This window comes from Ovis aries, chromosome 19, assembly GCF_016772045.2.
Source record: "Ovis aries strain OAR_USU_Benz2616 breed Rambouillet chromosome 19, ARS-UI_Ramb_v3.0, whole genome shotgun sequence".
In the NCBI taxonomy this organism is placed as follows: domain Eukaryota; kingdom Metazoa; phylum Chordata; class Mammalia; order Artiodactyla; family Bovidae; genus Ovis; species Ovis aries.
Window position 1 is genome coordinate 17118670 of NC_056072.1, and position 23624 is coordinate 17142293.

At 37.1% G+C, this 23624-nt stretch overlaps 1 protein-coding gene across 37 annotated transcripts in view; it reads right to left on the bottom strand.

The window, feature by feature from the left end:
• SETD5 (SET domain containing 5) overlaps window positions 1–23624 on the bottom strand; it is an 80080-nt gene that overhangs the window by 21934 nt on the left and 34522 nt on the right. For 5 of the 37 annotated variants that reach the window (XM_060402161.1, XM_060402154.1, XM_060402159.1 and 2 more), the window contains 15 exons: window positions 20805–20991; window positions 15815–15920; window positions 15280–15488; window positions 14883–14941; window positions 14193–14371; window positions 13213–13251; window positions 9742–9984; window positions 9015–9163; window positions 8532–8649; window positions 7699–7808; window positions 6516–6765; window positions 6041–6124; window positions 5054–5311; window positions 4058–4378; window positions 3416–3658 (listed from right to left, as the gene is read on the bottom strand). In XM_060402161.1, the coding sequence (XP_060258144.1) occupies window positions 3416–3658; window positions 4058–4378; window positions 5054–5311; window positions 6041–6124; window positions 6516–6765; window positions 7699–7808; window positions 8532–8649; window positions 9015–9163; window positions 9742–9984; window positions 13213–13251; window positions 14193–14371; window positions 14883–14941; window positions 15280–15488; window positions 15815–15920; window positions 20805–20875 (2439 nt within the window). In that variant the 5' untranslated portion in view covers window positions 20876–20991. Of the gene's footprint in view, window positions 1–3415; window positions 3659–4057; window positions 4379–5053; window positions 5312–6040; window positions 6125–6515; window positions 6766–7698; window positions 7809–8531; window positions 8650–9014; window positions 9164–9741; window positions 9985–13212; window positions 13252–14192; window positions 14372–14882; window positions 14942–15134; window positions 15176–15279; window positions 15489–15814; window positions 15921–16202; window positions 16396–17455; window positions 20992–23624 lie in introns of those variants that run through there. The other 32 variants (XM_060402175.1, XM_060402170.1, XM_004018293.5 and 29 more) reach the window with 15 other exon arrangements.

Sequence of the window (23624 nt, forward strand, 5' to 3'; positions counted from 1 at the left end):
ACAGTTATTAAGGTCAAAAGAACATTTCTTCCTTCTCTGGAATTCTGTATTGAAGAGATTTTTAGGAAGCTCAGAGATGGGCAATAGAAATGTTTTAAAGAGTATCATAATGATGGGGAAAGGGAAAGAAATTAATTTGGGTTTTAGAGTCCAAAGACATGGATTGAAACTTGGCTGCACGTCTTCCTAGATGCTTAACTTTGGACAAGTTACTTTCACGTCTGAGCCAAAGCCTCTGAATCTGTAAATTGAACCCAATGATCCCAAGCTCACAGGGTTATCATGAATGCTAAGTGAGACAGTGCATGTGAAGAAAGCTTGTAGCACAGTACTGGGCACACACTGTTCAGTGAGAACTAGTTCAAATGAATTTCAGGCTATGTACAGAGTACACAGATTAATATCACTCCAGTGCACACAATAAAATATCAATGCAAAGCATAGTGTTTCATTTTCAGTCTAAATGGGAGATCGAATGCCCCACACGTATCATGCCTACAAGGTGAGTTCAGAGATTTAGAGAGAACAAGGAGAGATACTATTGAAAGGCTTGTTAGCCACTCATAAATGCTTCCATTTCAAAAGAACAAGTTAAGTAAAATTCAACAAGACATACTATAACATGCTAGTTCAGAGCTGTGAATTGATTTAACTTAGAAACTACAGCGACGTCATAAAACATTTTGCCAAATACTCTAAAAATCTGGGTGCAAATATACACATGCAACTTTACACTCTTAAACATAACTAATCCCATGGAGGACGACTGTTCTCATCTCTCTGTTTAACTATATTCTTCTCTCAGTGGTTTTTAGAAATTTATTACAAGTTTATTATGGAAATCTTCTTAGGTTCTGCACCATGTGAGTATTTTCTAACCAGTCTAAAAAAATCTCCATCTAGGATAAACCTGAGTTCAATTTCTACATAGGACCCAATTTCATTAGTTTTGTCCCATAAAGTTATAGTCTTGTTTTGAAATATAATCTTGATACATTATCAGCAAATATTAAACTTGTGATTTAAACAATTTTCAAAGACTCAACTTAAGTAAGATACTTTGCTATGTGTCAACATACATAGCCTGAACTCTTCTTAAAGACTAATATGACACAAATAGATAAAAGTGTCTGAGTAGAGCCTGTATAAAACAAGACTAAGGATGGTCAGATACATGTAGAGACTATAACATGAATATGAATTAAATGGGATTTCTAACTGTTGCCAGTGGAGAGACACAAAGATGAGATACAGATGTAAGTCTGAAACCATAACCAGGTAAAAAGGGCTCTAAGAAATATATTTTCTATCAGATTTGAAGTCATATTTCTACACTTTTTGATTTTCACAGAACTCTGCTACTTGGAAAAAAGTAAGATGGGAATAGAAAGATTACAACCTAGCATCAGAATGATAAAGGCAGCATTTCAAGAAAGTAGTCCATACTATTTACAGTTCAGACTTCTTTATTATTCTGTATTAATAATTATTAGCCCTTCTTAAAGGATCAAAGAAAATCTATTATCTGACTTGATAAGATACTTCAACAGTTAACATCCTAGAAGTCTAGTACTATGTCCATCCAAAGACAGAACAAAAGGAAGAAGTTTATTTCATATATTAAGCCATCTTTTGACTTGTTCCTCTAAACTAAAGACAGCTTCTCTAATTGTTCGATACTACTCTGAAAATGTAGATTCTGGGCTATTACCCTTAATGAGGGACTGAGCTAAAAGTAATGGTAAGATTAGTTTTACATGCCATACCAGAGTTAAAGAAATCCGCCAATTATTACAGAATAAGGTTAATCATTGTTATTGTTGTTTAGTCGCTAAGTCGTGTCCGACTCTTGCGACCCCATGGACTGCAGCCCGCCAGGCTCCTCTGCTCATGGGATTTCCTAGGCAAGAATATTTGGAGTGGGTTGCCATTTCTTCTCCAGGGGATCTTCCTAACTCAAGTCTCCTGCAAAGCAGGCAGATTCTTTACCACCAAGTCACCAGAGAAGCCAAGGTTAATCAATAATGGTCATTAAATGGCAAATATATTTTTTTCCTTCTCAGATAATTTATAAGATCCAAGATAAATAACTTGGTATAGAATAAAGGATTCCCAGAGACCTAACCTTCATTTCCTTTAGTAAATATCTTGTCTTATTTTCTTTTTAAAGATGTCACTGTTTTCTTTTCTGACAACTGAAAGTTATGTTACTCTATTATCCACAAACCCTTCTGGCAAAGATCTCATGATCAAATTTCTCTTTAGGAGCTGTTCTACTTGGGAATTTCCCCTAAATAAATCAGTAGTGACTCAAACACTTGGATTAAGATTAGGAAAAGACTTTCTTCACTGTATGTTGCTCATTCAGTGGTAGCGCCTCTGCTTTGTGTGTAGATCCCTGCTGCCCTCCTCCCCTCCATATCCCCCAACACTTGGGTTCATCTTTTAAGCCCCTCCCCCAAGAAATAGTATCTGCTCTTTGGGAAAAGAGAAAAGCTTTAAGTTTGAGGAGTCAGGGAAGACCTGCCTGGAGTTGGAGACTTCATCACATCAAATAATCTATATGCAGCATCCTCATGTACGTGATGCCAGTGGAGGAGGGCAATGGCAGACACTGAGGAAGGCAGCCTGAATCCAGATCTGAGGATAAGAGAAAAGGGTGTTCCAGGGAACAGACTCTACCTCAAAGGTACCAAATGAAAGGGTGTCCTATACTTCTAGAAACATGAAAATGACATTACAGATCTGAGGGTGTGATCTATTCTTGAGAGACACCTTTGGAAAATAAGCAGGGCTTCTGCGAATTAAGAAAGCATTCCAAAAATAAACAACCATCAAATATGACTGCCACTAGATCCAAAAGCAAAACCTAACTACAGAAGAGAAACCAGAGAGAGAGAGAGACAGAAAACTTTATACTAGGTTCCATAACCACTAGGGAATAAACACTCATTTGATCAAGGAACAGGAATTCTGTCAGTTGTGACAAGACTTTTCCTCTACTCTCAATCAAATGATAATAGTGACTGAGTTAATCCAAAACAAAATTTGATCATTCTTTAACTTGTGCAACAGTGCTCTAGAGTACCTGGGGCCCAATCTTACAGAATAATCACAAATGGACATGTTAACCAGTATCACAAGAGCACACACAAAACACCCCTTTCTACCCAGTCACCAACTGCTAAGATAACAGTGAACACAAAGACAAAGTTGCTAAGACAAACTGAGCACCAAAATGTAGTCTACATCCTACCTTAGTCTCACTGACTCTTGATGTACCAATACTGGTGGCTTAACAACTAACTCATTATAAACTCATATGGGCAGAGTGTGCTCATCTAGAGAATGTGTTTGATATGTCACCATTACAGGCATCCTAGGTTAAAAAAGAAAAGAAATCACGTAAATGTACCTTTTTACAGGAGCTGAACGTGCCATCAGGCAGAAGTGGCCTTCGACGCCTCTCAGGGATAAAGGGTGAGCCAAAGCGAATGTAGTGTTTGGGGGTGGTGCAAATTAACGGGGAATGGATAAGACCAGGTAACATGTTCAGGGTCGTTGCCAGTACAGTTGGGTCCGTGGTGATACGTAAAGGGCACTCAACAGGACATTCTTGCTTCTCAGCTTTGTCATTCAACCATTCTGTAACTAGATACTAAGTTAAAAAAGAGACTGTCAGTTGATGATGTTGCAGATGTAAAGGCCAGAGGCAGCAGTGTAACTCACAAAGACAATCCTCATCTAGGAACTAGGACTGAGGTAGATAAAACAGCTGCAGAGTATGATTCGCATAATCAGAGCACAAGGGCATCTTAGCTCACCCTCTCCATGATCATTATGGGAGGAATGATTTCAGCTATCAGTAATTTAAGCTCTGTTTAAAAATTATGGGAACCAAAGTAAAGTAGCAGCATGGACTCAGTGTCTAAGCATTTTATCTCAAATCTAATAATTCGTAGACTGCTTTTTCTCCCCTGAGGATTATATACCCTTTTACTTTACGAAGGAACAGCTTTTGCCAGACTACACTTAGGAAGATGGATTTGTAACTTACCTTTTTGGTTTTGGGGTATTTAGATGCAGCACGGTTGACATGGGATCCAGTAACTGATACCACGGTTGGGTCAGACCCTGTTAATTGCCTGTTTTCTCCTGAACTGTCTACATTTCCAGCTTCAGTAGGAGTTACTGAGCTGTTATTTCCCCCTTCGTCCAAGGCAGCTTGTGACAACTCTGCCTGCTGTGCAATGGCCTGCTTTTGACGCTTTAGTCTTTGGGCTGAACTGGTCCGGTACCGAGAAATTCGACTCTTCGGTCGGGGCCGAGAAGGCTTTGCTGGAGGTGGTTTGGGGACTGGTTTTTCTGCAGCAATATCCTACAATAACAGCAAAGTTAACTGCTTACTAGAAATATCAGCAAATATTTTATCCCGCTTCCTATTCACTTTAAGCACTCTGAATGTTCACTGGTAAAAAAACTGAGCATTAACAAACATTAATTTCAAATATAATCCTTACAAAATTGATACATTTAAACCAGCCAGAAAGCCTACAGGAAGATGTCCGTTACTTCTTTTTCCAAAAAGTATTTATAAAATTGGTCAAAAGTCAGCTGAAAGTAGCCACCAAATTTTAGGTTCTTAGCAGGGAAGGTAAATCCTCCTCTGTTTTTTCCTCAGATACTGAGGTTTTAGCTTAAGGCTTAGAATTTATGGCAAAGATAGGAAAAGGAAGAGTTACTCTGAGGATCCTATGAAATGTCAGGTACATAACTATGCTACAAAGATGGCCAAAGAGAAACCATAAGATCTTTATGAATTCACCACCAACAATTTATCTGGCAGAAATTGTAGACAGTCCCATTCTAGTCTGAGAGTACCTAGTTATTCAAATTCTGTTTCCCTGATTCCACAAATCAGCTAAGTGATAAGCAAATCAGCTTATTTACTGCAAAATAAGGCAAAGCTGAAAACGCTGATTATAGCCATTCCAAAAGATAGGCAACTGATATTAACAAGAGTTATCTAAGGCCTGGAGTCTTTTAATCTTACTCCTGCTTGGGAAGACCTCCGGGTGTTCACTCCAACACTCTGTGGGTTGCTTGTGATGGCAATATTTGAAGCAGGGTTGCTAACTTCAGGTTCAGGGGCTTCAGTTTTTGTCTCCTCTCCCAAAGGAATCTCTGAGGTGGTGGCAGCAATCTCTACGTCAGAACTGCTTTGTTCCAAGGGCTGATCCCGTCGCTTCTTTCTTTTCTCTAAGTTTTCAAAAGCATGCATGATGGCTTCAACCTTCCTATCTTCCCGGGTCTAGAAAGAAAAGACATTAGCATAGAAGGAAGCCTCTACCAGGAGAAGACAACAGCTTTTCACAAGTATTATTAATGCAAACTGATAGACATTTATTTCAAAAGAGGTCAGCTATTTTGAAACTTTTTAATACAAAAGAAAAATAGCCATCAAAACTAATTTTTCTCTGCATTTTCAGTTAAAAAAAAAATCAAGTAGATTTTCTTCAGCAGCTTCTCAAGGACAAAAATAAACATGACTGATTGCAGCCATAAAGAAGAACTTTTGAATCCATTATGACTGCAGGTTTTGTTGGTTTTTTAAATGTCAAGTCACACAAATGTAGGAAATTACTAAGTTAGCCCAAACAAAGATACTTTGTTTCAACAAGACAGTTTTCTTAAACCAAACTGTCAGTAAGAAACCTCTTAAACCCATCAACAGATAATAGCCACTAGAGAACTGTATGTGTGTCTGTCTATATATGTTTAATATATATGTTTATATATGTGTTTATATATATTTATATATAAACTATATATGTGTTTAACTATATATAAACTTTATGTGTTTAACTATATGTTTAAAAAATAAACATAAAATCTACTCTATAGAAAAAGCCCAAATTGTGACCTAAAGGTGATGGTATAGGAACTTACTGAAGAAATAAAATGATATAAATTCTGGAGGGGCTCACATGCCATAGGTAGAAGGAATCAGCAGTAACAAAAAATGTTAGAAGGTACCCACCCTCCTGCTATGAGCTGGGCTCTCCTGGTCATCTGCAACCTCTTCCTTCTCCTCTTCTGCTTTTTCTTCTGGATTGTCTATTTCCTTTAAGATAGAGGCAATATTCAGCTGTATTCTTAAACTTTAGGAAAAAAATCAACCCCTGGTTTTTCCCTGGGAGCTTAAAACTCTGTAGAAACAATTTCCAGTGCTTTAGTGTTACTTATATGGGGGTCACATGGTAAACACAGATGATAAATACAATTTACTGCACTGAAACCTGGTAAGTACCCAAAAGGATGCTCCTGACATTGCTTAAAAAAAAAAAAAAAAAAAAAAGACAAAACAGAATGAATGAATGCATACCCACCTTGATATGAAGGGTATTAAGTGTTAACATAGATTCCCTACATAAAACAACATGTGGCAAGCTGGGATCCACTTCATATGAAGAGGATCAACACCATAGCAACATCTTCTGACCAGGGAAGATTACCTCATGGTCACTGGATACAGTTACTTTCTCAGGAACTTGCTCTGGTTGCTGGCTGTTATCCTCTTCAGGGGCCTCATTCTGCTGCTCCATCTCTAGCTCTTTCCGTCGTGCTTTTCTACGTCTTGTCTCTGCTCCGATGGTAGGTAGACTTGGAGGAGGTGGGAGCGGTGGTTCTGCAGCATTGGGATTCCTTTTTTGTATAGGGCAATTCCGGTTCCCCTTGTGACATGCACAGTCCACTTTATAATTACTGCTCCAAAGAAACAACCAAAAGTGCTTGTCTCAGTACCCTTGAAAATCAGTTATATTATCTATTCATTATCTTGAAATTTTAGTATAGTAATTTCCTTTGGTACTATTTTTGAACAAGTTAAATAGAGTCATTAAGAGAGTCCTATAAATATTTTCAATATTCTGCATTTCTCTATATAATCCAAACTTACTCAGTGGATGGGAAAGCAAGCCCTCACTAAATTCAGTTCTCCCAACTGTCTTTGTGCTGTTTAAAGGCAGTGAATCCGTGACAGAGTCTGAAGTAGTCATACTTACCTTGTGTCTGCCTTCCCCATGTCCTCACTCTTGCCTATTGATTCCCTACTTATTATTAATACCTTTTCTTCATGCACCTGTGCCGGACATCAGTTTACTATATAGACCCTATTGCCTAAAAGGACCAAGGCAAAAGAAGCAGTCATTTTACAAAACCCATCACGTAATCATCTATGACTTACTATCTGTTTTTCTGCACTGACATATACAGCTGGATTATAGTGGATGATCTGAGTGGATGATGAGAGTTGATGAGGTGAATCTTTAGATTCTTATTCTGTGTGATAGTTGGTACAACAGCTGTGTGTGTAACAATAGATAACTACTGTAATTTCTAGGAGTGTTACATACATACTCTTTTTGTTATTCTTGCTACATAGAGGCAAAGGCCAAAACACCCTTGGTTAGAAGACTGGTAAGCAGTATCACACTATGTCTCTCTTAAAACTAAACACAACACCCTCATTCTGTCTTTCCCTCTATAATTTCTAGGCAGAAAATGCATTATTCATGAAAACAAAAGGTTAAAAAAAAAAGAAAAAGGAAATGGCAAGGCACGAAAGCAGACTGAACAGAAACAACAGCTTAAAGTGTAAGACAAGGCCACTCATGTTAGGAAAGGCTGATATCTTACCAGTTACTGTACTCATAATCAAATGCTATGGTGACCTCAGCATCCTTGGTGATAGCAGACACAGCATAGATACAGAGATGAATCATCCCATCTGCAATCATGTGTCGCACCTGTGTGAACAAGGCTAATGATTATGATTTATCAAAAACAACAAAAACTTTCTGTAAGAGGAAAAAAAAACCTTTTACTCAAATAATATTTCCTCACTTAGTTATGGTAGTCTGTTATTCCATTTGATACTATCATACAGTAATTGCTTGAAAATTTATGATATTTCTTGAAATAAATTTTTAGATGTTAGCAATCAGAGGAAGAACACTGATCTACATCTTAAAGCTATTTTCAGCTGTACCAGAAAATTAAAATTCTTAGTCTATAAAAAAAGCTCTGTGAATTTTCTTGCTGTATTTAATGTGGCTGTGTTCATTATGCACCAAATAATCAACTTTAGAAATGTCTAGAATCACTCCTTCAACCTGATCACCTAAAATCTAAAAAATGAAACCATGCACCTTAGTTTTGGCCCAATGATAAATCTTTTGTATGACAATTCTTTAATATAACCTCACTGACTTCCTATCCAGCCTAGCTCTTTTTCTTTAGCAAATGCCAACTTGCTTTTTTGCATTTTTGCCTTCTCTAAAGAAAATCTACTCCTTGACCTCATCCTGTCAGAATAAATAAACCATTACTTTTGATTTTCATCTCTTACAATGAAATATTATGAGCACCATCTACAGACCTTAATCTGGAAGAAGTTTTCAGACTGTTTCTTTAGTTGATTTGTCCTTTTGGTGGTTCCATTCAAAGAGAAGTTGCTACAGAAATCTTACCTCTGCATTTGGTGTACATGATCTTCTGATGAATCGAGCATCATTACCGAAAGTACGTGCATCCACACACATCTCTACACCATTGAATTTTGAGTAGAAGAGCACAAAGGGGTATGGTCTAGGAATATAATTAAAATTCCTGTAATTCTCAACAGAAATAAAAAGGCTACCCCATGATTTCAAATATGAAGCACACGATGACAGGAGAGGCAGCAGCCCTCTGCAATGCCTGAACTTAGAAAACATCACATGCTTGTCTGCTTTTGATTAAAGAAAAAGCACAAAGCAAGGAATGCTTTGTTTAGAAAGGAGTCATCACCACTTCATAGATTAAACGACTTGCAGATTTATTTGCACTTCTCTACAAATAGCAGAGAGGCGTGAGTTTTCCTGCAAGAGCATCCTACCCACAAGGATGGCTTTTACAGCTATACTGCTGTTAGACCCACTTTAGCCCTTAATACTTAATGAATGATGTCTTACTTTTTGAAGAAATGCCCATTGACCTCAAATTGCTGCCGTAACATGACTTTGCCTCGATACTCTATTATAAGAGTGTCCAAAGCCAAATCTCTTGCAGCCCTCAGGATCTTCCGGTGCTTCTGAACACGAGTGACTCTTCCCAATTGTAGCTAAATAAAATCAGAGTATTGACATTAGATGCTATCAACAGGAGCTAAGTAGATATTTAAATTATCTCTTAATTGCAGGAAAGGCACTAATACTTTTAGGTTTTACTTGTCTATGTTATTTACCTCAATGATGAGACATTTTAAAATTTGATAAAATCTTAGTATTTCTAGGAAATAGGTTCTGTATAGTGAACTTGCCACCCCCTTACCCCCAAAGAAAAGAAAAGGAAAAAAAAAAAAAATCTAAGGAAAATATGACTAAAATTTTTGTGGCTCTATGTGTAATGTAAGAGCTTAGGTTTCCATTAATCTTAATAATCTCTATTGAGGTGGTATAAATTTTCTATATCCTAATTTATCTATTTTTAATTAATAAAGATATATATCTTAAAGTATGTATCTGAACAGTTTTCAAGTGAGCAAAACTTGCTTTTGGTTAAAGATGCTCCTCAATAGATGGCTATTTTGTTACCCTAAGGTCTTATACATCTGAAAGATAGGCTAATTTCAAAATACATCCTTTTCCTGAGTTCTTAAAATCTCAACTAATTAGGAGTCTTTAACCCTTTGATCCTTACCTGCATTTGGGACCCAATAACTGTATTATTACAGGCCAATTCAGTCTTATTAATAGTGTCTAAAATAGCAGGTTTGCCCACAAATTCCTTGTTAGAGTGTAGATGTTGTTCAAGGGCGTTCTGTACATCTGCACTGTACTGATTAGTGAAGGCTTCTTCATACTGATCAGTCCATAGTCTTATCCGATTTTCCCATCCCTCAGTTGTATTCTCATCTAAATTCTGTGCCTCAGAAGGAGAATTCTGTAGAGAACAAAGGTCAAGTAGATTAGGAGAGTCCATAAAAGGGACAGGATGGGACAGGAAGGGGTGGGGTGGGGGACTGCCAGGCTAACCATTCAGAGAAAATTAGTTTTCACTTGGCAGTTGTGTGGCACAAGAGCAATGGCCTGGGAAGTCAGGATCTGGCTTCTATCATGGTTTTATTAGCAGTAAGCTGGGAGGTTCAGTTTCCTTATTTATAAAGTGAGAAATCAATCTGGACTGCAATTCAATCCCATCACTATGATTTTATGACCATCTTTATGTCATAAAAATCAAATTTATCAGAAGAATGACATCAGGTTTGTAAGAAAATCTTCATAAAAATGAACAACAGTGATACTTCAAAATACTCACATTGCTTAAGTTTTCAATACTTATCAAACATCAGTATGACATTTCAAATTGGTAGTTTTACTACTATCCAGGAGTATGTTTTTGCATGTCTTATTATACAATTAATTTATGTTCACTTAAAAGCTACATGTGACCCAAATAAACAAGTAACTCATAATCTTGCCTCCCACAGAAAAAGCTATCATTCAGTATATCTTTCTAGCATGCTATTTATGACATTGCAAAACAGCCATACAATGAAGAGGTATGGTGGGGGAGGGGCTCGGGTAGATGCAGTGTAGGAAATGCTTATAATCTGCTACACTTCACTCGGAAAACCGTTGCCCTCTATGACAGTACAGTACTGAGGAAACATCATATCTTGGCAACATCTTCCTAAATACTTTTATATGTACTTCTGCTATACAGACACAGCTGAAGTCTGATATATGTTCTCCTCCACGGTGTTCAGGACTTAAGGTGTTATCAGAAAACAAAACAAACACTGATAGTGATGATTTCACACTAGTGATGACTAGAAGGAAAAGACACTAATACCAAAGCTACTTATAAATCCATGTCGACTTTAAACTTGCAAAAACAGGTATACAAAAATTAATATGGTTTCCACGAACAATAGAGAAAACACTTACACCCATTGTAACAATAGCTTTTTTTCATTTCTGTCACTAGTTTTGATTGACTATTGTCTACCATCCTTCCCCCAAGGAACAGGAAAATGGAAGGAAAAATTTAATACCACTGTTTTTCACATTACTCACTAGATTCCAAAAGGATGAACAATAAACAAAAGGATCTAACAAATACCTAAGGCCAACACATTGAGAATAGAACACTGCCTGCTTGAGGTGGACAGTAGCAGCTGAGCAAAAGAAAAAGTGCAAAACTTAAGACTTTAAGGGAGCTTATAAGACTGGGGATTAGGGGTGCCCCAGTAGAATTCCCAGGTTTAAGCATCCAGTACTGATCACTAAACTTCTGACTTGTTAAACAATGTATACTGGAAGCCTGTGTCATAGTTTTAGCTATTGCTCACTAACACAACTCTTGTCTAGTCTGCTATCCTGTTCTTCTGAGTACTAGAGATGCCATCTCAGTGGGTTTAGAGCAACAGCTCTCAACCAGTGGGGATTTTGCCACCAAGAAGACTTTTGGTAATACCTGAAGTTATTTTTGATTAATATGTGGCTTTGTTGGCACTTAGTAAATGCTAAGGATGATGCTACACAGTTTACTATAATGCAAAAGACAGCTCCGATCCCTACAAGGAATTATTTGGTTCAAATGTTGTTGGTTCAAACAGTGTTGAGGTTAAAAAACCCTGGTTTAGACCAGTTTCCAGTAGAGAAATTCAACTTTAGGGTTAAAAAGCCAAATGATAGATTCTTCTCATTCTTATGCTATGGTTCCCACTCAGATCTTTGGTAAGGTTCTTAGTAACAATTAATTCCGAGTACAGAATTTATAACTCAGAATTATGATACAAGAATCAAAATAAACCATTAATTTTTAATTATTTAAATTTTAACATGCTTATGGAGCTGTCAACATCTCAAAAACTGCAAGCAATATTTGGAGTTAACATGTAGTTTTCTGGGAAAGCCAGTCAATAGCTTTCAGAAAGTTTCAAACTTCTAGAGGCAAGTTACAATAGCTGATAAAAGAGAAAAGGGTTTAACACCTGGGATAAGGGCTATGTCTGCCCCATAAATCTATTCAAGGTCTCCTCTAAGCATCGGTCTCCTTACAGGAGAATGATCTAGCAAAGAAATAGTAACTGTGTTCCAAGACATTCCAGGATCCTGGTGGTCTTGGGCTCTAAGTCCTCTCCCATCTTTTATACAGATATTTACAAGTCTGTTTATGGGTATATGCAAGGTGAGGCCTTGTAATTTTATACAAAGTGCTACCTGTGATCTTTTTAAATGAGTCAATTTGGTATTCCACATATAAATGCGTATTATATCTATATTTCCTAAGAAAGCTTATCCTCACTAAAGAGTTTAATGTTTACCCTATAATGATCAATAAGAAAGATTCTGCTTTTATATCATTTACACATCCACATATAAGAATACTAACAGAACTAAACTAGACCTTAATTCTAATTAAATACTTTGAAGCCATAAGTAATGGTTTGGGAGGTACACTATCCTACATAAGCAAATAGGTAAGGGAAGATATCAGACAGTATATTCAAATTTCCTTTGGGCAAACTCTTCATCGGCTAAAAGTTCCTTTAAATATTGCACATAATTTCTGCATTATCCAACTACTATTTGAAATCATGTCTCATAAGCTTTTACTTGATAACTAAAGAAAAGAAGTGCACTAACATCACCTGAGTCTTCTATACCAAGTAGATATGCCAGGAGAAAACAGCTCAAAAGTAAGTAATTCCAATAAGAATAATTCTTATCAACACTATTACTTTCCTACTGATGAAATTTATCCTTCCAACTGGTGATTATAGTGTACATGATGCTAGGGTGAACGCACAAGAGATCCCCTATCACTAGAAAAACCTCACTCCTGAGATGGAGGCCAATCAGATGGAGGCCAAACATCAACCTCATTTTGTTTGGCCAAATGTCAGTTACCCTGTACCCCAAGAAAAGCAGCTAATGAAAAACCAGTAAACGAAGCCTGATTACAGAAAGGAAAAAATATTTTAGAAAATGGCCAAGAAAATCCACTTTGGAGAAAGGCTCTATGAAATCTGAATGGCAACAATTAAAAACTAACAAAAAGCAGAATCCAAGATTCCCAGACCATCAATGTCAGGAAAGAAGCTGACCAAAATGCAAGATCACAGTGAAGTAAAACACAGCATCAGAGAAGAAGACCCCTTACCTTCATCCGCAAGGACTTCCGGGATCCCTCTCGAAATGCCTATCCCAAAGAGGAAAACAAGTAGAACAAAACAAAACTTGGTACCAAGAATGACAGTTACACCTATCTGAGACTAAAACTAAGGCAAGAACTAGTGTTCTGGTCTGTCCCCTTTACTCTAGGTAACACATACAATGGAATTCCCCACACTATTGTCAAGAAAAGGGGTGGCATAAGGCCAGTGAACTCTGAGGCTAATAACAGTACTTTCCACTGTGAAATTAGGTAATTAACAGGGAAGAGCATGCATCACTTAAACCCTATATGCACCCCTGACACTAAAAGAAAAAGTATATAAAAATATTAAGTAAGGCTACAGATTTACCAGTTTGAAATTAAGAAGGAAATAAAGACCAATCCCCTTAATAAGGGGTGGGCAAGTCACCTAGAAGCAACAAAGTTGCTGTGATGGGGAAGAAAGAACACAAAACAGAAGAGGTTTCCTCTGGAGACTTTTTAGTTGAGAATACAGGAAAGTAACCACAACACTGAGTAAGCCTAGACCATTCAAGAGACGTTTCCTGAATTTTTGGAAACAAGGGAAAAAACAATCAACCAACAACATGAACTAGGCATGTACCAGCACAAGAATTTCAGACTGGGTTTTGGGGTTGAGGAGGCAGGAGATACTTTAAGGACAGTGGAAGCCTAGACTGGAGGCAGCTGTACACATGGACTTGTGTCAGGTGGGGCTGGGATTTCATACCTGGGATGTGGGGTTGGAGTAAAAGAGACTATGTGCCAGTTGTGATGGTATGGAGTGGCAGAAAGAGGTTGATCTGTATGTGAGTAACACAGATTAGCTGATTTTCGCAAACAGAGCAGAAGTGGCCCATCAAACATCTGGATCAAATTTCTTAAGAGAACTTCGGTGTATTCTTCATCCAACATTTGGGCTATTTCAGATATATTTCTATTTAAGATACTTTTACCCTCCATACCTTGATTTTCTTCGTCTTTGGTGCTGCACGACCCTTTTCTGGACTCTTTTTCCGCTTCTTGGGTTTGGTTCTTCTAACAGTTAAGGTGATGCTTGTAGGTGTGTGCTGTGTTGCTGTATACAACACAGTGGAAGGAGAAAGCTCCTCATCCCAGCTTTCTGTTGCACTGCTATCCCCACCTGGAAAAAGGTCAGTTCACAGTTCACAGTGCATAAGAATCCTAAGTACATTAAAAAACAGCTCATTTCTTTACATCTAGCCCATACTCAGTAAGTCATTACTTCTACCTACTCTATTAGAACATAAATACCACAATCCATATGAAAACAAAATTCTATCTGTATCTTTCTCACTAAACATACAAATTCTATTCTCTATGTGTACTTCCCCCCTTGAATCTGGTCCCCAGGCTCCCTTGCCTTGATGTGTATGTAACACAGAAAAGGATCTGTTCTTAGGTGTGTGTGTACACTCACAGGGAATATTTTGATTAGTATAGGCCTAAACTCTTGATTCTGGATACAATTAATTCATAACAACAGAATTACAACGGTTTTTGAGAAGATTTCAATGACTATCCATGAAAAGAGCTGGGGACCATGGGAACTTTCAAGAGGGGTTCTTAGGATGAATATTAAAACCCAAAAATAGTATGTGTCAAAACATGGGCCTAACCCATCTTTGGCTCACCTGATATGTTGTCCTGCTTCCGCCGATGAAGTCTAATAACCTTCCCCCTGCTCATTCCCCTAAAGAGGGAAAACAAACTTAAAGTAGTCCCTCCAACAGCATGCAGCACGTCATCGCACACATGGGAGAAGTGTCTCTGCATATACTACCCCCTTCCTCCCACCTACCAAATGTTTCCAGGACATTAAATTTCATATCAAATTCAATAGCTTTAAGATCAATCTCTCATTCCTTGTTGTCAGCAATTCTCACCTAGTGCAGAGAATTCGAGCCAAGGAGCACTAAGGAATCATCTACATTAACAAACACAAGAAAGAATACTTTGAGCTTTTCCCTACTAATAAGAAACCCTAATCCCAGTAACCCAGGGTTGGATTTAGATGGAACACGATCTTACCTGCACTTGTCACAGTTGAGAAGGAAGCCATCCTGAGAAAGACCACAAGGACACCAGGAAGGAACAGTCTCTCCTTCTGAGTTCGGGCTGTCTCCACAGCGTTCCTCTACGGGCGACGGCAGGCCATTCAGGTCAGAACGAGGGATGATCGTCTGGACAGGGGGAGAAGCAGGAGGTGTCGGAGGAGGAGGGGCTCCGTAATTATGATCCTGAAAATAAGATTTTTTAAATCAACAGTGTCCAAACACTGGCCCCTCTCTCCCCTAAAGTATGGTACATATGGAAAGAAAGAAGAAAGTAGTACCCTTCGTTTTTTGGCTTCAACCAGGAAAGTGATAAAACAAAATGCCAAGGTCAACTGGGACATAAAAACAAGAACAATGATGCAGGGCTAGACGTCCGCTGGAGGCAGGGAAGTGCAAAAGGGGCAACTTCGTCATGCTGCATATAAACATTTCAAGAAAGTCACAATGTATAAGAATGGATTACACTCCAGGAAGATCACTGCTCTGGAGAGAAATAAATGCATACTCACAGCGTAAGGCAGTCCTCGACACCCATGCCTCTGAGTGGTCCCATAATTATGAGTGGAATACACGCTCTTCTCATTAACTGCTGGACTAGCCTCCACAGATTCAGGGCTGCACAAAGGCGAAAAGCAACGCATGATAGCATAACACCTAATCTTTCCTTAAACTAAGACTTAACTTCCCATTCTAACCCCTCCTCTTTCCACAACCACCAGCCACTAGAGTAAGAGAAAGAACTCAGTGAAACAATCTCATCAACGTAACTAAGCCTATAAATAACAGTAGGAGTGTTATTAAATGTGGATTTGTGTGTAACATGAAGCCAATATAGGCAGATGTCTCAAAGCAGGCACCTGGGATACAAGGTGTCCCTAATGACAAACACAAACGTACCAGCTGAGCAGGGAGTTTCCCCTAGAGAAGCCACTCTGGGCTGGTTTAGACTCAGAACTATTCTTCTTAATTGGCTCTCTTAATACTTCCATGAAACCTCACATGACATTTGCAGTGAGTGAGATGATGAAAGTGCCTTCTGCACTGCCCCAGGGACCAGGCCCTCTTCCATTCACTACCAAGACAGGATACCCTGAAGAAAGTACAGGTAAAAACAATGGCATCTTATATTTATCATACCTCTCATCTTGATGAACCCCCAAACACCTTCCACATATTAAGAATAATAATTTCTCATCCACCAATGACATGCAAGCATATCAAGGACACAATTATTTAATAGCTGCATGGTAATACCACAGAACTTCAAACTAATCAAAACTGCACTCAGAAGTTTATTCTAGTGATAAATAACAACAGTAGGACTAAGTACCATTCTGAATTGTCTATTATTTTCTAGGAGATTTACAGTATTAATTTGTTTACTCTGCAACTACTAAACATGGTAAAGAGCACCTTATTTTTACAGAATGTGAAGTTGAGGTGGTGAGATTATATAACTTTACCAAGGTCACACAGTCAGTCAATGTGTGACTCCAAAATCTATGCTTTTTCCACTACACCTAACTAGTTTGGAAACCAGGATAACCTTCTTCCTTTAAAGAAAATGACGTAAGATCTTAAGTAACCAGGCTTATTGAGAAGCTTGGTTAAGTATCTTTCTGTACTGACACTGAGTGGAAAATAAACTGTTTAAGCACAATTTATTAATATAAAATAATTATAAATGTGTTTTAAGTTAAGAAACTTAATGTAAGCCCTTATTTGATAATAACAAGATAGAGGTGGCTAAGGACAAAATTCAAGTTCTGGGGCAAAAAGAACTTAACTGATTGCTTAGGTAACTGGTTAGGTTTTGGAGAATTCTGCAAGATTATTAAGGAATGCAACTGTTGACTTTGCAAAATTGAATAATGGATTATCTGTCATTTAAATTAACTAGCAAACGTGCACTGAGATTCATAAATTAGAAACTCCGAAGACACACATAATTCAGCCTTGGTGATCGCTCAAAGGGTCTTTTAGGGAATCAAATAATGACTACTGTTTGTATCACGTAATAAACATTTTTCCTGCTTGGAAATATACATAATATAGGACTTGGGTGGAATAAAGTGTGCAGTTCAATGTGGTGCAATGTCAGCTGAGAAGTGAGGGATAAAAGAAAATTCTGAGATATGTATCCAACTCACCCAGTTATATGCTCCAAAACTGTGAGAAGGGATCTTATAAATAACAGCAAAGGTAATTTCTAGGTGAAGAAGAACTTTAGACATAGGAAAGTATTCTCTGTTAGTGAAGTGCATGCATTTTATTACTTAAAGAGTGTCTGCAAGATGGGAACTGCACAGGGGTGGGGGGGAATACATCAAGAATGCAGGTCAGTATTCTTGAGAAATAGATGATCTGAATATGGCTCACTGAGAGGCAATCAGCTCTGATTATTAGGAAACAGGTGGAGTTTCCTAAATGAAACCAAAGGCAAACAAGCATTAATAAAATGAAGGTAGAATTTAGTTTCTATGATGGACAGTTAAGAGAAAGTAATAACTTCATACAGCATTGTTAATTTACTACATAAATAAGTATTTCAAAGAGCTGTACATATTTTATGTAAAAGATTTTGTACCACTGAACACATGGGGTGAAACATGACAGCTGTTTATTAGAAATGGATTTTTTTTTTTTGGACGGGATAAAAGAAAGTGGCATGAGATAAAAGATGGCCATGGAGATGGAGCTATGCTGGTTGTATCTTACCCATCTCCAAACTGGGTAAATATGAACATATGCACTTCATGTGCAAGTCTAGGGAATAAAAATAAAATGTATATTGTGTAGGTTAAAAGGCCATCCCATGGTCATAATACTTTGTAGTTAAGCATAGCACTTAATATATTATTTATGTGTGACAAATACTAAAATTTAAGCTCATATCTTTTGATGAGGAAACTTTGCAATTTCCATACTGGTTACAGATTAAATGCATAATTACACGTTGACAGGTAACTACAGGATTTCCTAGGATATTCCTTGACATATACACATATACCAGATCTCTACATTTTAAAATACTGATAAAGAATTTGAGTATTAGGTTTGCATCTCTTTATTAGCCAATTGTTTTATGAAAATATAATTGGAGCCTTTCTTCCCCTATGTTTAAACTTCTATGACAGCTGGGCACATACACAGAAGGCATGCTCACAACAGATATACTCCATCAATTGTGTTTTAAGTACAATGTGCAGCCTGTTGTTGTAACACTACCTCTGAAATTCATTTATGGCAGGACAGTAAACTCTGAAAAGTCTTTCCTTCTATTGTTACATCTAGAGGTTTTCCTACAAATATACAAAAAAACAAAAACAAAAACAAAACATAATGTACACCACTGCCATCAGATTTAAAATCCCATAAAGTAAGGTCTAGGTCTTTTCACTTAGTTGAGTATATTGCCCTTAATACCAGGTTTAATCTCAGAGTGCCCAAAACGGTGGAATATGCGTGACCGTGTCATACGCATAATGAAGCATTAACAAATGTCATCAACTATGTAACAGAATGGTATATAAGCTAATTGTTGACATTCTCTCGCCTTGTAGGGATACAAAATGAAAAACTGAAAAATTAGCTATGACTACAGTAGCGGAAATCTGTCTGGAGATCATAGATGAAAATGTTTCACGAGATAGAAACATTGCAGTCAAATTTTTAGACCAGAAATATTTTTTGATTCTGTAATTATTTCTGGACTCCCTAAGCAACAATTATGGGTAGTCACCTCTGTACTATGGGAAAAATACATGTTTTAAGAATAACTGTTTTAAGTCTTTTTCTTAGCTATGAATCCCAATCTCGATGAGTTAATCAACACTGAATTTTTTTGTTGTTGAAATTTCTCAAAAATGTTAGTTGTCTACTTATACAGTTTGTTAATCATTCCATATAGGAGGCTAGTGGTTGATTTTATACAAATCTATTAACATTATACAATTACCTACTGATGCAGTTAAGTTTTTAAGTACTTTGTCTGGGAAACGGTTATAAAATTGGAAGCTTCAGCTATTGGTGTAACTAAATCTCTTTGGCATGCAAAAAAAATAAAAACAAAACAAAACAAGAAAAAGGGCTCTGGAAGTAACACAATCCACCCTTTCCCACCCCCCACCCTCCATTTTCTTTTTTATATGGGAATAAGGCCCCAGACTGCTTTCAATTACAGACTACCCCAGAATATATAACAGACTGCCTCTTAGGGTAGCTTCATTTTAAGTCTTCCTCTTTAAGGAAGTCATCAAACAGTTATTCTAGGTGGCTTTGTGAAGAAATACACATGCTCTTTACTAATATTCTCAGTTTCCAGGAAGAAAACCACTATTATCAGGGATGCAGTTGAACCCAGAGTTTTGGAACAGTTTCTTTACTTTGCTGAAGGGGAAAGAATCCCCAGGGACTGTGAAAATGGCAAGAGAAACAGGGGAATTAGAGCAACACCCACCTCACTCAAGAAGTGGCTGTGGGATCAAGAGTCTGAACTGGACCTGAACATATTCAAAACACCAGGATTTTTCCAGCCCAGACCCTAATCCCTGGTACTGCCTGGAATAGACTTGGCTTCTGGGGGTGTGCTGCCCCCTAGGCCCCTTGGGTCTCTTTCGCTGGACTTTCACATCCTGGTGTAGTGCCACTTCGTCTTGAAAGGTAGGGGGCTTCCACTTCCTTTCTGTAAGCAAGGAAGATTGGGTACAAGGGAGGTAAAAGGACAAGAGGGGGAATCTGTGAGCAGGGGGAATCTCGGACAACTTAAAAGAGAAGGGATACAAAAGGCTAAAAATTTTAAAACTTTGAATAATATATAAAGTTTTATAATGAAGGCCTACCTTCATTGCCATTTGGCATTTAAATTCTTCAAGAATTGAGAGTCTATTTTAGGGATTGGACTTTTCGACAAATTCTGAACTCCTAAAGCTGCTCTTAGCTGAAAAAAAAGTTTGGTACCACTGATTTTGAAGGTCCTCTTTCTAGGCAATGAATATTATAAAAAACAGGTGACACTTCTTTCCACATTTTCTATCCCAAATATCAGAAGGTCTAAGTAACCTGCCCATACAGTAGCAGCAGCCCCTTTACTCTAGAACAATGAGAAGTACATAGGAAGAGGCCTTCAAGGAAAATCAGCAGGAGAGAACTCCTCTTTATCCTCCATTCATCAGATAATCATTAACTCTACAGAAGCAGGTAGTGACACCTACTTGTCTTCCTTACCCATCAAAACAAATGAAAATAATCACTATCTTGAAATTTTAATTCTATTAATTATTTACTCAGAAATACCTCCCCCCTCCCAAATTCTTTTCCTCCCCCTTCTAACTCTTTTTTGCCTCCAGCTTCTACAGGGGAAAGGGAACGGTCTAATGTCATTTATAATGGGCTAGGCTTGGGTGTAGAAAATACTACATATTTACTTTTAGATGCCCATAAGAAATTTGTCTTGATACAAACTGGTAATGTACCTACTACCTAGGAAGCAGCACTTACTCTGATCCAGCAGCCATATCTGAGTAGGATGTATCTGGTGTGGTGACTCCCAGAGGGATTGCAATGCTCATGACGTCCAGCACAGCAGAGAGTGGAAATCACGGGGTCCAATTATTGGAGACTGGCCACTCTGAGAGTGGGGGTGAGCTGCAGAGCCTCAACCAACATGTTATGGACATGAGGAATCCTAGCACAAAAAATGAAAATATCTAGTAACCAGATAGTTCTTTAAATTTATTGCAAATGCTAATGAATATTTTTCTATTTTTTTTGAACAAAGTTTTTAAGGGATAGATATAAAGTACAAGGAATCAGCATTGTCCATTTACTATGCTCTGCATTAATGTTCCACAAAGTGAGGTAACAAAAATTATGCTCTCTTTTCATTTCCATTTTCATTTTTTTCTTTTCAGATAAAGGAAAAAGTTATAGTCTGCTCATCAATAAGCACATTTCTCCCATTCCACAACTGCTTATCAAACAAGATGTTCTAGGACCTAACTAATGAGTTTTAAGTCAGATAATGGTAAAAGAATTATCACAGTTTAATGTTATTCCTTCCAAATTAAATAGGATGATAAAAGCGATCAATTTATTTATATTTGACTGAAAATAGCTGTTTTTTATTGCTTTCTTTTGACATAGAATACCCTTTTGCTATTTTTAAACTTTTTAAAATAACTATAATCTGGGGAGAAAATGTAATGATTAACTATATATTTAAGGTGACATCTACCGCTATGTATGAATAAAAACATAAAACACAAAGTGTACAGTTTCATGATAAAAATTAGAAAATATTGCATGGAAAAGCAGTGAGGATACCTTGAGTTGGTGACCACAGCCAGTGGAATTTGGGAGCAGAAAGACAAGCTCAGTAACACAAACAAACAAAATCAGATTAAGAGATTTGGAAATATGGTGCAAAGGGAAAAAGTGTACTCTGATTTTTACATTAGTGATTTTACAGCTTTGTTAAAAAAAATCATTAAAAGAATGGAACAAGAAGTATTTTATGTGGGAGGAAAGAAACTCAATGTGACTGTTAAGGTTCAGGTTAACAAAGGTTTTTTGCAAAAAAGAAAAAAAAAAACCCAGTAAGAAGTCATGATTGAAATACTGATTCATGATAAGACAAATAGAAAATGATCATTTACACTAAAAAATTAAATCAAATGAAAAGTAATAGCATATTAATTGAGTCAATCCAGGGGATTAATACAAATTTTAAAATGATTAAGATGATCTGAGATGCTTGACTCTTATTTTGAAATATGAAGCAAATTAATGTGGAAAAGAAAACCAACTGTGAACAGTGAATCAGGCCAAGATTTTTAAGAACACATAAAAATAATATTTCTGTTTTATATCATTATTTTAAAGTGCTAGAACAGCTGTAAACTAAGTAGTCCTCCCTGGCATCTGCAGTGGAAAGAGCTGGATCTCACCAATTGATCTAGGATGCTCCAAAATCTGGGTGTGGCAATACGCTTGCTCCTACTCCACTTGGGGTGACATATTCCCCTTGAGATTGAAATGAAAAAGGAAGATCTTCCTATCTATTGTCTTTACAGCTTGTAAAAAAAAAAAAAAAAAAGTGACTAGCGTAACTTTATGCTTTTGGGCCCATCCTACACATAAATGTTTCTTTTCCCTAACAATATATTCAAACAGAGTGGATCTGTATACCCTCTGAGCCTCTGGGAAACTGAAATAAAATCTACAAAAAAACAGAAGAGAGAATGCTTATCAAGTAAGTCCAAAAGGGCAATTTTGAACTTTGGGAGCTGTTGGTTACAACTCTTTCTCTATTTGATATCACAGTATAATTCTGGAATTAAAAACATAAATAAAAAATCCAAAGGCTACTTAAGTTAATAACCACAACACAATCTAATAATAATCATACTGCTGCTGCTCAGTCACTTCAGTCATGTCCGACTCTGCAACCCCATAGACAGCAGCCCACCAGGCTCCCCCGTCCCTGGGATTCTCCAGGCAAGAACACTGGAGTGGGTTGCCATTTCCTTCTCCAATGCATGCAAGTGAAAAGTGAAAGTGAAGTCGCTTGACCAATACTTGAATCCGAATCACGTGTTATATTTCAGTATAACCCCCAATTACTCAACACCACTAAAAAATCCTGTCATAGCCATTACTGTTATATAACCATTAAAAAAATGCAGGTGTCTAGAAAAAATAAAACTTTTTTGTAATTTTACATGACCACTTCCACTCTTCTGATGAAGGCATTTTAGATTAGCATGGTTATCTTGCTTCAAGTAATACTTTCATAATATTGGGCCTTTTTAATAATAATAAAAAAGATGGCAAAATCAAACTTCTCATATAACCCTGAGCCTAGTTCCTGTTCCAAATAACATGTAAAATGTAGCTATTAAAATGTTAACTGAAGAACTTCTAACATTATCTATATGTAATATGTAATTATAATTACTCTAGTTTTATAACATAACAGGCTCCTACTACAGTTTACAAAGTTTAGCAGTTATAGCAGTTACTAACTTTTCACACAGTTTGGAGATATGTCCTAGAAAGAGTGATAAGAATTAACATCTCTTTGTGGAACAGTTTCAAGATTTCTTTTACTTGTTAATTTGTCTCTATTCCTACCAAAATATAAACTCAATCAGGACAAGGATTTCTGTGTTTTATCCTCTGCTGTAGTTCCAAAGTCTAGAACAAGTATTTGAGAATATTTCCTGGCACAGAGATTTTTGAGAATATTTGCTGAATAAATTATGATCACTATTATATCAAAATTAAACTTAGTATTCATTAAAGTGCGAAAGTTAAAAC